The sequence below is a fragment of the Pholcus phalangioides genome, unplaced genomic scaffold, assembly GCF_987345545.1.
Source record: "Pholcus phalangioides strain wild (caught in Gottingen) unplaced genomic scaffold, Ppha-v1.0 ptg000009l_1, whole genome shotgun sequence".
Classification (NCBI taxonomy): domain Eukaryota; kingdom Metazoa; phylum Arthropoda; class Arachnida; order Araneae; family Pholcidae; genus Pholcus; species Pholcus phalangioides.
In genome coordinates, this window is record NW_028301602.1 from 44,225,802 (window position 1) to 44,240,319 (window position 14,518).

At 36.9% G+C, this 14,518-nt stretch overlaps 1 protein-coding gene across 1 annotated transcript; it reads left to right on the top strand.

The window, feature by feature from the left end:
* The first annotated feature begins 500 nt into the window (after positions 1-500).
* Positions 501-13,867, top strand: LOC149083143 (uncharacterized). Its single transcript, XM_089236286.1, has 10 exons — positions 501-695; positions 2,172-2,241; positions 3,374-4,111; positions 5,387-5,477; positions 6,747-6,997; positions 7,478-7,672; positions 10,348-10,635; positions 11,207-11,302; positions 12,542-12,713; positions 13,513-13,867. The coding sequence occupies exons 2-10, from the start codon at positions 2,197-2,199 to the stop codon at positions 13,530-13,532; spliced, it is 1,896 nt and encodes a 631-aa protein (XP_089092412.1). The 5' UTR covers positions 501-695; positions 2,172-2,196; the 3' UTR covers positions 13,533-13,867.
* The last annotated feature ends 651 nt before the right edge of the window (positions 13,868-14,518 follow it).

The following is a 14,518-nucleotide window of genomic DNA, read 5'->3' on the forward strand; positions in this document are numbered from 1 at the left end:
CGGCAAATTTGAAGGAACGGAGTAGGCAAGAAAATTTGATGCAAGAAAGACGGCAAAACTCTTGAATCTGTCTCCTAAGGAGCCTTGATAAGGTGACTATGTAAAGGGGCTATACCAGCCAGGGGTTGGGGGAGCAGGCGGGTCTCGTGCCCCGGAACATAGGGGGAGCAAATTTTTTTCTCAAATCTCTCCTTCAACAAGGGGGCGCCAAAATGCGCACTTGCCCCGGGTGACCAAACATCTAGTAGCGGTCCTGATACCAGCACCACACTAAATACATTTCTAGTGTGGTGTTGGCTATACAGTCTCCGGCGACGTCACGGGTGAAGCTAGCCAACACCTAAGTCGACTGGATAGGATCGTATTCTAGTGTCTATACCAACACCTAACGTGTATAAAGGGGTTCTACCAACACCTTCTGAAGCAGATGGTGCTGTTTTAGAAGGTGTTGAGCTAGCTCCTCCCAAACAGGTACTAACACCGCCATCTACAGGAGAATTATTCTGCCGAAGCCGGATAAGTGAAGGTGTCGCGGAGCAGCAGCACGCGCCGTGGTCCGAACGAACTGAGCCCGACGCGACCATTAATAGAGAGAATCCCAGATATCAAGTTACGGTAGCCCTGTGTTGTTTACCTAGTTTAATTGTTTTGAATAATCTCATAATTATTTAATAATTACATAATCAAGATCATTGGTAAGTACGGCTCCGAGTTTCGATTATTTCCCCACTCATAATAAGTGATAGTTTCTTCATTGATTTCTCTTGTTTTGAAATCAATTATTAGCGTAAACATAGCCGTTGTTGAATGAATGCAAATATAGCTCAACTCGTGGCTGAACAAAATGTTGCATTCACAGCGGCTATGTTTGCGAATAATTCATAATAATACGGTAAAACCCCTCTTAACGGACACCCCTCTTTTACGGCCAAATAATAAAATTCCCCTTTGTATAATAAAAGTGTGCATTTGAAACCCTTGATTAACGGTCACCCCTGTGTTTTACGGACGAATTTTTTTTTGTTCTGCCGGTGTCCGCAATAGAGAGGTTTTACTTTATTTATTCGAAATGAAAATTAGTTCGTTTTTCATTGAGGATGGCGGTGCGATGGTTTGTGAAATTATAAGGTAATTTGGTGGTAGGAATATTTAAATTGTGGAATTTTGATTTTCTCTGGGTGGTTGTGGGAAGAATTTTTATTAATTTCCTTTGAAAGATGTATAATACAGTCGAATCCCGCTTAAGCGAAAATCTCATTTTAACGAACACTTTTCCAATCCCCCAGATAAATTTACGTAGGGACATTTTTAAACAACCCGGAATTCATTTATAACGGAATTTCGTTATAACGAAGAGATTTCGGCGGTCTCTTGGGGTTCGTTATAACGGGATTCGACTGTAGTGGTTCCTTTGTTGCTATGATGCATGTCAAGGTTTAAGCTGGATAAAAAATTCCTTTCGCAAAAAAGCGAAAATTGGTGGGGGGGGGGGGGGGAGCTTTAGCAAAATGCTGCAATGCTAATGTAATGATTGATGGTTGGATGTCTACTCATTTTGTAGCTCCTGTACGCATTTTTGTGGAAGTGGCTACTACTACTTTGCAAAATGTGACCGTAGCTTAAACCCTGATGCATGTAAAATTGATTCTGTATAATTAGTAATGGGTATTACCAGAGGCGGATTTGATTGGCCTGACTTCTCTTAAGGGCCTCAAGAAACCCAAACTTTACAATTTTTTTTCCAATTTAAGGGACGCTTTCTCTTGCGCCCAGGGCCTCAACCGACTGAAATCCTCTTCTGGGGTATTATGTTTGAATATCACCTTTGAAGAGCTAAAATGTGCCAATTCTCTTGATTGACATTGAATTTCCATCTTTCTCAAGGAAGAAATGTGTGTTAAAATTCACCACATTAACTGTAGTTGAGCCCTATGTATTACTTAAGGGTGGGGGGAATCTGAGACCTATGTTTTAGAAAAGCAAGTTGATGAACATAAAGTGTTGGAATTTTAAATTTCAAGCAGTCAGCTCGAACAATACTCTCTATTTCACTGCATTCTATCAACCATTAACATAATTACACCTGTAATAATTTATTTGCATGTGTGGTCAAGTTTCAATAAATATCATCTTTATATGTAAAATGTGATTATTTTTCGTTGTCATTTCAGTTAAAAGTATTTCTGAGAAGTTGATATGGAAACAAAATCTGGTGAAATACAGAAATCTAGTGGGAATCAGGTGAGGGGTTATTGGAAAAATTTGTCTATTACACACACACAGTTTGGAAAATAGATATGAACTTTACACACATACCAAATCGTTTTATCAACAGCAGATCGTATCTGTGTATATAAGTAACTTTTTCTCCCTCAATATATGTATATTTTTCTTTTTGTATCTACTTGAATGTTTGCCCCCCCCCCTCATATTTCACATCTTAAATTTTTCTCTTCTATTTTAATTTCATATCTTAATATTTTTTGCATTCTTTGTTACTTTTATTTTGTATCTTCCTAAATTGTGTTTTCTTTTACATCCTTTTCTGTGCCCTCATTTTCAGTTTTATTTTATTTTCTTAGTTTTGTATTTTCGTAAATTTGTTTTCTGTAGTTTATTTTTATCTTCTTAAATTTGTTGAAACACTTTTCTCGTGCTTCAATGACTTCTTGTCTTGGAGCATGTAGAAATAAAATATTTTGTTTAAAAAAACACGCAAAACAAATGCAGAGTTAATTAAATCCCATAGGGTTCGTTTGAATTGAATATGGCCATATCGATGGCACAATTCAAGAAGGGAACAACTCATAAAATTGTATTTTCGAGTTATGCACGCCATGAGAATGTGGAAAATGCCTGTACATATTGCAAAACAGCAACAATTCCTAATGCTACTTATACGCTCCTCCTACTATAATTAAATCTGAGTTGATTCCCATTGAGTTCCATTCAAAGTGAGTATTTAAAATGCAGATGTCTCAAAACATAATTTTAACTTGTTCCTTTTTCGATTCAGTGGCTATCAATATTTAAAATTTTTTTTTTTTAGTTTAGTAAGGTTGCGCTGCTGTCGTGGTTATAGTGATAGACCTGACGTCTCAGCTTCGAACCCCACTGCCGCCACAGTCTGTGCAACACATGCTGTGGTCAAATGAAGCAGTTACCAAAAGAAATCACTTCTGAAAAGGGGGGAAAATATATTTGCAGACCGGCTGATGGCTAAGACAAATTAAAAACCATTATAGAAACTGTTTCATTTATTAAATCTAAAGTCATGTACCAACTACATGAATTGGGTAAAGTGCTTCATGGACTCTCTCTGTTTGTAACATAAGTTTTTAACTAAATTTTAAACATTTTCTTTCTTTTCAAGGATGAAAACATTTCCATAGAAGAGAAGGAAACAGTTTTAGGAAATATCGAAAATTCCTTAACAGATTCTGCCAGCTGTCCTCTTCTAGAGAAAGACGTTGTACCAGCAGAGCAAGTATTTGTAGATGACTGCTCGAAAGCAGAAAACCGTTCCTCTAAGTCATCGTCTCCGGATTTAGATCTGAGTGATATAAAACCTGCGAGCGTCGACGACTCCTCTTATAACATAATGAGCGTATGTAGTACGGCTGCTCAACACATACGACAAACCATCACTGAAGTTTTAAACTCCAGGCTAGATGTAAGCTCGTCATCCGTCACCATAGAAGAAATCCCCAGCTCTTTAGAGGAAAGCTTAAAACAAAAACTTGAAGACTTTGAGAATACGGTGAAGAACAACATATCACAATCTGCTCTCGAGTCCGAATCGGCTGCTCTGGAAATCAGTCATAATACTGCTCCGGCAAAGAATGAAAACATATCGCAGCAGAAAGAAGCCTCCCCTCTTTCCGGTTCGTTTGTGCAGAATGATGGGGGACCAATTCCTGTCGCTAGTGAAAGAAAGTTATCTTCAGAATCGCCAGACTCATCAATCCCAGATGCAGTGAACAACACGTCCCAAAAATGTCCAAGTTCTGAAAAGTCTAGTGGTAACAAAGAACATAGTAGTGATGTTAAAACCACACCAGTGGGTGTTAAGTGCAATGGTAGAGTAGATCAACCTACAAATGAAAATAGGGTAAGCTAGTGATGGAATTTTTATTTTTTCGGGTGTGAAAATTATTATTTAAGCAACTCAACCCATTAAAAAAATCTTTTGTCAGTATATTTTTGTGTTGAAAGGTTTGAATAATTGAATGATATAAATTAGTGATGGGCAAACTATGGCCCACTTGGGGGGGGGGTGTATCACGGCCTGCTGCAGATTTCAAAATAAAAATTATAGAAATTTTCAAGTTCAGAGTTTCAAAAAAAATCATTTGGGGGAGTATTTGCATATGGGAAATATAGTGAAAATTTAAATTGATTTAAAAACTTTTGCATATGCAAAATAATTACACGTGTAATAAAATGCTGTGAAAGGAACCAGACCCTACATTGTTTCCAACCACACCTGTCTTTCTTAGCTCTCTGGAGCCACATGACCTTCGATAAGGCCTCTCTGCCTTCTACCACACCAGGAAAGACACCTAGTTACATTCCTGGCACCCAAGGACTGCTCAGGATGGGTCTATGCCAAGGCAGAGCTCTTACCTACATTGCCGGGTTGGGAAGGGCGAACCCCTCCCACAGGTTAGTGAACCTACTTATGAAAACAGCAGACTATGGGTAGACTAGCACACCTACTATGGGTAAAACCCAAGAGACTGTTGGTCACCACCCGAGTGTAGATGACTAGACCCCGTGCAGGAGGACGGTCACTAATCCTACCCCTTGCTAACCTCGCACTAAGCATAAATGCACAAACCAAGTTTTTCACCTCGCTCCACTGCGAGGCTTCCAGGGTCGTTACTTTCCATCCAACTCACAGCTCCCCTCAGATCAGACCTCTGGACACACCACATCTGTTAGTTCTCTGAGACAGACTGTTGGGCTATGTCCGCAAGACCTTTTTCTGACCTTGGATGACCTTCCTCCTTCAGCTACTAACACCCCTACCACGAGAAGGTAAGTATGCTATGATTTGGACGGTGAGACTTAATCCCCTCTTTGTTAGGATATACCAGTATAGGTTACAGCACACTTATCACTCCCTGTTTTAGAGGATCATGGGTGACAACCGATCCACTCGCCTCTCAGGGAGGATTGAAGTCCAGATGACCAGAGAAATCTCTCTCTCTCATTTCGTTATAAAGAAATTCCAGGTTTTTGCATTGTTCTTATGTAAACTTATCTGGAGGATTTAAAAAGTTTTTGTTAAAACAAGATTTTCTCTAACAGTATTTGTTATAACAGGATTTGACTGTATTTATACTGATCGTATATTTGTTTGAGCAAGATATGATTTTTTCAGGTGCCAGTTGACAGTCATAATGCTGATGACAGATATTCCAAAAAATCAAACCGAAACTCAAATAGTAAAAAGAAAGGTGAAAGAAGTGTTGGTAATATATGGAAATTTTTAATTATTTCCAATATTTTTAAAACAAATGTAATTGTGAATTGCTTAAGCTTCGTCTTTTCTTCGTTAATAAGCATACACAGTGTATTACCAATATTTTGTTGTGATTCATGATTATGTGTATTATTTTTTAAGTAAGTCAAGTGTTCATACTTAGGACAATTTTGAACTTTGTGCTAAAAAATCAACCCCCTCAATGAAAAAAATTCCCACATTCTGAAGGGTGTCTAGGTCCTTTTGCACTGATAATTTGATAATTTTAGGTGTGTATTTACTACCTAAAAAAAATTGTTCCAAGTTAGGCACAGGCACCCTAACTTGGGACAGTGTAGGTTTTGCTGGTTTTCTCATGTTTAAGTGTACCTTGGTTTTAACTTGAGACCAGTTGAAATAAGCCCTAAGCCTATACCAGACTAAAAACAGTTCAGAAATGATGTTTATTTCATTGAAAATAATTTCACAACCTTTATGACGAAATCACAGAGTAAGTTTTTTCTGGTAAAAAAAATATCCCACAATCACAGCACACATTCAAAAAGGAACAAATGAACTTGGGAAGCAGAAAAACTTGAAAAACTTTACCTTGTGTTGAGATTGTGGCTGACGCAAATGAACGAAAAACAAAACATTGAAACTTTGAAAAGCTAGAGGACAAAAATGTAGCAATCCAGCCGATGCTAAGAGGTTTCACAATTCTGTTTATCTCATTTATTAAATGATCATCAATGTAATCAACATCAGGAAATGAGAATAAGTCTGTTTTTCCCATGTAAGTCCTCACAAAATGGATTGCGATCAGTTTCCCATCTGAACTAGCATCTATTACCATTCCTATGTAATTAATTTGTAATTCTGTGTAATGTGCCTAACATGGGTCAGGGTTCCAAGTATAGACTAATTTGACTTTTTTTTTCTGTTCACCTGGGCTGTAACTACCATGTCTAGATGCAACTGTCATGCAAACCTTAAGTAGCTCATTTAAAAAACTTACTGATTTTCAGGAAAACACATGAAATACTTTTTCTCAACTGAAACATATTCTACACTACTAAAACTATTATGAAATGTTAATACAAAAGGAAACAAACATGGTGACCAGCTTAACTTAACCTATAACAACTGTTAGGGCGAGCTACCAACATTAAAGCAAAATGACTCTAATCGGCCCAAGTAGGGGCATTTGACTTTATACAAAAGTCATGGGAATATAAATTTTTAAACATAGACTCAAAGGTGTATATCTTTTACCCAGATTACATCCTGAAGTCTCTATCCAGTTTATCATCTACAGAAGAAAAGCTACAAGCTCTGGGTAGAAAGCACTCTGAAACGTTAGACGACTTGAAGAGTGCAGAATCACGTCTCAAACAAAATGAGAAGCAAGTTATCCAGCTGGTGAAAGAGAAAGAGCAACTTCAAGGCGAACACAATCGCATGATCTTGGCCAAATCAAAATTAGAGAGCCTGTGTCGTGAACTGCAGAGACAAAATAAAGCTGTTAAGGTTTGTGTGTTGAGAACAAATATATTCATTTTGAAGTTTCATTATATACTCATCAATTCAAATGAACATTGCTCAATGTGATTATGAGTGTCTCGAGCTGAGGAGCCATCGTAAGCTTGAGCATCTGCTTGGTATTTCTCCAACACCAGCATTTGGCATCATTGGGTGATATTAGATGAACTGAATTGTAGAATAAACTGATTGTAACTGAATTGTGGAAAAAAAAGCAAAGCTATTTGTATAAACTGACTGCAGGAATGGATTTGTTTAGATGCTAGTATTAGTAAAACACCAAACTGATGCTCGAACTCATAACCATCCTCTTGGCCAGAGAAACTGTTATTCATTCAATGATGACTGCAAAAAATTAATCAGCGAATAACTTGCTGTATCTATATCTATAGTAAAAAAACTTGCATGAGCATGCATGTGTTGTCTATAAAGAGTGTAATGATTTTTTTTTCTTCATATTTTTTGTAGGAAGAGAGTTTGCTTCGTATAAGGGAAGAAGAAGAAAAAAGAAAAGAAGTCGCTTCAAAATTCCAGACAACCCTGAATGAAATAAGTAACTTGATGCAAGAAAATTCAAAAAAAAATTTACAGCTTAAAGAAGAAAATGCTGAACTTGCTCAAAAGTTGAAAACGCTGGTTGAGCATTATGAGATGTGGGAAAAAGTATGTTTTTCTTTTAAACTAATTGATCCTTTGCACCAGTATTTTCTGAGTATGAGTTCTGTAAGGCATTGAATTACATATCTATGATATCTATCCCAGGGTTCTCAGGGAAGGTGCTAATGAATTGTTGGGGCCAGTCGCACAGATATACAGGAGTAGTGTTGCTGAGGGTATCGTCCCGATAGATTGGAAACTGGCTAACGTTGTTCCGATATTTAAGAAGGGTAGTAGAGAAGTGGTGTCTAATTATCGTCCAGTGAGTTTGACGAGCTCCCTCTCGAAAATTTTGGAAATTATCATCAAAAGGCAGTTTGTGAAGTGGATAGACGAGAATAATGTATTGTCGGATAATCAGCATGGGTTCAGGAAGGGGAAGTCATGTGTAACTAACCTCCTTTGCTTCTATGATTACGTGACTAAGGCTTTGGGTAAGAGCAAAAATGTCGACGTTGTTTACCTTGATTTCCAGAAGGCATTTGATCGGGTCCAACATGGCAAACTCTTGAAGCGTTTACACGAGATTGGAATAGGGGGCAACTTGCTGAATTGGATAGAATCGTGGTTAAGAGATAGGTCGCAACGAGTTATGGTGAACGGGGAATTCTCTGGTTGGACAGACGTCACAAGTGGAGTTCCTCAGGGAAGTGTCCTTGGCCCCATACTTTTTTCACTTTTTATCGACAAACTCGATCAGGGTATCGATGGAATTACTAGCAAATTCGCAGATGATGTGAAGCTAATGGGGGTAATCGGAAATGAAAGCGATAGGGAGTTGCTCCAGACCAACTTAAACAAGATTGCAGCATGGGCAAATGAATGGAGCATGACGTTTAGCGTAGATAAGTGCATGGTCGCTCATTTTGGTTCGAACAACCCACGGTTCTCTTACGAGTTGAATGGTGTCACTATCCCGGATGCAACTAGAGTCACCGATTTGGGAATTCTCATTGACGAGCGACTTAAGTTTTCTGAACATTGTTCAGCGGTTGTCAAAAAATCGAATAGAATGCTTGGTCTCATTTTCAAAAAGGTCTCTTCGCGTTCTCCTAAAGTCATTCTTCCGCTTTTTCGAGGCTTAGTTCGTCCTGGACTGGAGTATGCTGTAAGGTTTTGGAGACCATACCTACAGAGGGACATAGACTTGGTTGAAGGGGTGCAGAGAAGACTACGCGTGTCCTTATTGGCACACAGGGCTTGAGTTATGAAGAAAGACTTCATTTTTTGAATATGTTTACATTGGATGAACGCAGGTGTCGAGGAGATATGATCGAAGTGTTCAAAATTTTCAATGGGATGGATAGGATGGACCATGAACTTTTAGTACACCGCCAATCGACTGCTTTTACAAGGGGACACCAGTATCGATTGGTGAGGGACAATGCAAGGTTATGGTGTCGCAGGGAATTTTTCTCCAATAGGGTTGTTAATAAATGAAATAGCTTACCCCCGGAGGTAGTAAATTGTAACACAATTGACACGTTTAAAAAGAAATACGATAAACATGTTGGGGTAAATCGAGAAGCTATCCATTCTTAGAATAAGACAACCATAAGTATTCTTTATGGGCATTGTATAATATTTTATCATGTGTATATATTGTTTGTAATTTGTGTTAATTGCATTTTTAATTGGGTTGCTGTATTTTTGAAACATATGACAACCATATTTTTATGGGCATCTTTTTATCAGCCACCTCGTTGGGCATTTTGCCTGTTGTGGCGTTGTATTTGTATTTGTATATCTATATTACAATATTGTTTTTATATATTTTTATTACAATATTATTAATTACATGTTGCAAATATTTTTTTGCTTTAGAATTTTTTCCAGGTTCTTTGAAATATTTCATCAATAGATTTTGTCATTCAATTCCAATTAACATAAACATGTTGGGTCAAAAAATTTTGTTATTATAAAGGACTCCCTTTATTAATATTGTAATCATGACAGATTAAACCATCTGTCATGATTACAGTACAGTAGAACCTCCCATTCTATCTGGAGCAACCAAAATAATTTTTTGCACTTACATTTTGAAAGATGCAAAAGGAATGGGAGGGTTGTGGTACAAAAGGCCATAGGGCTAAAAAACCAAAAAGCAAATAGTTTTTGAGCTTATTTTTAAAATTTCACAAATAAGTCAAGAAAATTTATACAATATTTAACTGATTAACAGGGCATGGTAGCCCAGGTCGATAAGATACTCACCTAAAGTACGAAAGGATGTTTAGAGGTGTTGCGAGTTCAATACCCGGTTCATCCTTGTCAGAAAACTTTCCTGACAAAGGGGTACAACGAAAATGGCGACATGACCGCAGGAAAAATTACTACCGCAGGAAGTTCCTCGATGGAGGGGTTAGTACATCAACCTCTCGATGAGTATAAAAAACCATCCTGCCGTTCAGAATTGACAATAAATTGTAGGTCCTGTTCTAATTAGCTGTCGTGTGCAGAAAATGACCGTGGTGCGACAAAAATGATCTTCTATTAACTCAAAGCTCCCTTACTTTACAGTTCTGCAATATTTGCTCATTTGAAAATTTTTTCTTATTCAAAATCGGTTCTGCCCCTTCATTTCTGGTGTGAGAGGTTCTGCACTGTGCTGTTTTTTTAATGAAGGATTTTTTTTTTTAGGAAAATATAACAATAATTATGTATTTTCATTTATTTTGAAGCACATGGAGAAAGTTGTGCAACAAAAAGATCTGGAGGCACAATTAGCAAAAGCGAAGCATGCAAAAACAAATTTACAGCTCAAGCAGGAAACTGAGAAGTTTTTAAAGGAGAAGCAAACTCTTTTGGAGAACATGAGCGAGTTGCAGAAGAAATGCACTCAGCTTGCTACAAACGAGTTACAGTTGAGAGCCGAACTCAATGACTACACATCCAAATATGAAGAATTTCAAACTGTGCTAAATAAAAGTAACCAGGTGTTTGCCACTTTCAAGACAGACATGGAAACTGTACGTTGCTATTTCCTGAATAAAATTTTAATTTAGCTATAATATAGTCATTGCTGTGTCCCTCCCCCCGAAAGGTAAAAATGTTGAATCATTTCACAAAATTGCATATTGTCACTTTATAATGAAAACCTCGTACATCAATTTTTTTTCCCGAAAATTACTTTTTGTGTTTTAGATTGAGAACAATATATAATATCTCATATCAATGTATGTCACCTGTACCAGGTTCTGGGGGGTGGGGGAATGGGCTACGATTTGCTCTCTATAGAGAAAAAAAAGTACCCTTTTTTGCATGTTATTCAATAAGACGTCCCATCTTTTTTTACTCCTCCTGTTAAGCTGGAAATTTTTGATGTACTAGTTTTTCATTATAAGGTAACCATATATTCTTTTGCATCAATTAATCCACGTAATCTGCAGCCACACATTTGGTTTATTCGTATGCTACATCTTTTCTTTTTAATGTGAAAATGTGTGTGTGTGTGTTTTGAAATTGGCAAGAGTTTTGGAGTGTCAAAATGTGTTCTGATCAGTATTGGTTTTTTGAGATTATTATTTTTTCGTTTCATAGACTTCAAAGAAAATAAAAAAGCTTGAAAAAGAGACGAATGTATGGAAGCAGAAATGGGAAAGCAGCAACAATGCTTTATTGGAGATGATCACTGATGTAAGTTGTTACTTCAGACTGTTTTCATGTGAGTTTCACAAAAATAAATACCATATTAGCATTGGAATCATTACAAAGACGATTTCATTATTATCACATCATCAATAGAATATAGTCAGCCAGTTTAGAGAAAAATCTGGCTAAACGAAGGACATTGAAGTTAGCTTACAATGTTGTATATTGAAAATCAAATCTGTAGGGTTCTTCATTGAAAAATATTGCACTATAGCAGTGTTTCTTGGCCTTTTTTTTTTCCATGGCCCCCTTGTACCATATTTTTCTCTTGTGTCTCTCCCCCCCCCCCTCTCTCCCATTCCAGGAACAAAATCATTCTGACTATAGTGAACAAAAATTTTATAAATAAGGTGAATCTCTTGACCTCTAGGTTAGAGTTCAGTGAGAGAGTTCTTTTGTGTGTGTGAGTGTTCTGTGTTGGTCCATCTCAACATCATGGGGTCTCAGAAAATGAGATGTTCATGGATCCCATAATTTTCTAGAAGCCTATTAGCTGGAAATAACAGCTCATGGGTGGCATATTTACAAACTTAAATTCAAAAATCATAGCACCAAATCTCATGTAGTTCTTCTATGGACATGAAGAACCCAGGACATGCCCGGAAAGACCCGTGTATTAAGATGGCCCTAGTTCTGTGAGCAATTCTGCTGGATTCTGAACAGCCATACTTCCCCCCTATATATTTTACTTAAAATCCTTATATCTTTATAATTATTAATCCTTAATCCTTATATCCTGGCGTTAGCCATCTGTCGTGGCTTCTCTTTCATTTGATTTTTATCTATGTCCCTCTCCTAAAATATCATAGTACTGTAAGGGGGTCATATTGAGTCAGCGTTGAGAAACACTGCATCCCCAAAGCAGAATGCCTTGCATTGTTCTGCAACGAGCCCTCTGCTGTAAAAATCACCATAATAGTGTTTTCTACACTTTTCCTTAAAATTCTTCCTGATTGTTATGTAGTAGCACTGATTGCTGAAACATATTATGCTTTGGGGCAATGCATTACCTAAATACTATATAAGGACTAATAAATACAATTAAAAATTAGGGAATTTTATTGAATTAATAGGTACTTACACCTTACAATTTATAGTGTACTTGTATACTGCAGCAGTATAAGATTACCTACAGCATCAAGTAAAGAGCTGAATTTTTACATGCATTTTTGATTTTGTAACAATATTTTATTTTTGAAATTTACTTTTCACCCTTGGATATAGAAACAAAAGAGAGACAAAGAGTTGCTTAATGCTCGGCAGAGGATATTGACTTTGGAAAAACTGTGCAGAGCTCTCCAAGCTGAAAGGAAGGACTTGCGAAACCAACTCACTGGCGAACAGCAACATGATCATCAGCCCATTGAAAGTGGAACCTGTGAAGTCGTTACTGTTGGTAAGTATCACCCTTCCTTTTCATTCTAAGTTATGGTTCCTTTTTGATGTTCATTTCAATAGGTTGTTGTAAAGCAGAAGTGTGCAACCTTTATGAGTATGCAGGCCATTTAATTAGTGCTGCTAGCCACTTCAGTGATATAGAACTGTGCTGCAGGTCACTTAAGCTCTGGAACTGTCATTGTGATCTGTAACAGTGCCGCAGTTCACTTAAGTTTCTTTGAGATCATAGACAGGCGAGTTAACCTACGTAGGCATCGCTTCCAAATAAGAATACCAATGGCTAGAAGAGATTGCTTTTTCCACGGATATAGATGCCGTGTGGCAAGAATATGGAACAGTCTTCCATCAGAACTTGTGCCTCCTACGCAAGATTTGCTTCCACTATTGGGGATTTCGACCTGGCTCCGTATGCGAAGTGCTTCCCGTACTGACTATTATTATTATTTTTTTCTTCCAGTATAAGTGCATTTCATGCCTTCTGGGGTTATTGTAAATAAATAAATAAGTGATCAGGAATGTGCAATGGTTCACTTAACTGATCTTTAAATGTGCTGCAGGTCACATAAGTGCTTTGGAAATGTGCTGAGATGATCTGCAAACATGCTGAAAGTGCTCGAGTGATCTGGAAATGTGCACCTTAGTTCATTTTTAGAAAATTAGGTTTGAGGTTGCAGGCCACATCAGATGACTCCGGGGGGGGGGGGCTACAAATTGAGCATGTATGCTGTAAAGCAACGAAAAATATTTTGGTTTTGTTGAACAGTTTGTGAATAAAAATATTTTTTCTGTAATTTTAGGATCCAAAGATGCGTGCTAGTGTGGATTTGCTGTCCCTTTTCCCCTTCATGTATCTGGTTTTGCATATTTTGCATTTATTTATGTTCCATTTTCCTTTCATATGATGCATTTGGAAATAATGATTGAGAAAATTTTTCTGATTGATTTTTTTTTTCTTATTTATTGTTTAGTGTGTGTTGATCTTTTTTTTCACGTGCTTGTGGCTTTTGTTTGTGTTAGAAGGGGGAAATAAATGTACTCCGTTTTTTTGTTTTCAGATCAATTAATTAATATGCAGTATGGATTGTTGATGAATTTCTCTTTTGCCATGTACAATGATTTTACAAAATTAATAAATGAATTGTGTGTTTTTAATGTTGGTTTGTCTTGCTGGATTAATTCTTATCAAACATTTTTTTCTAACATTTATACTCATGAAATGATGCAAAAACAGTATTCTCTCTCTCTTAATGATCAGCATAAGCCTACATGATATTTTTTGTAAATGCAGTAAATTCAGCTCAGAACAGTTTTTAGTTCTTATAATTCGAGTATGAAGTGGATAATTCTATTAAGGGATAAAAATATGCTTTTATAAAAAAATTTACAATACAGTATTTCCTTACCTTTCACCTTCTGGTGTTCTTTCCTTGAACACATTATCAAAATATTGTAATTCTATTTAATTTTTAAAAAAATATATTAAAATTATATGCTTGGTAAAGTTGTCGTGATCACAATTCTCACCTTAAAATATTTAATACAAGTCAATTAAAAGTAGAGTACTCTGTAATCGTATACACATTTTCTTTCTCACGCTATGAATTCTACGATGGTGTCAAGTCCCATTTTTTTGCTAGCATGATGTAAAATCACCACGCCATAACGACTTGTTTTTTCATGATATCTCTCTGGAGTCAAAGACATCTTTTGTAAATTGAATTGTCGCTGCTATCACAGACGTTTCCTAAACAATCTTCAGCTCATAACGCTTTAGTTTTTGGACCAATTATAAAATCACATTCC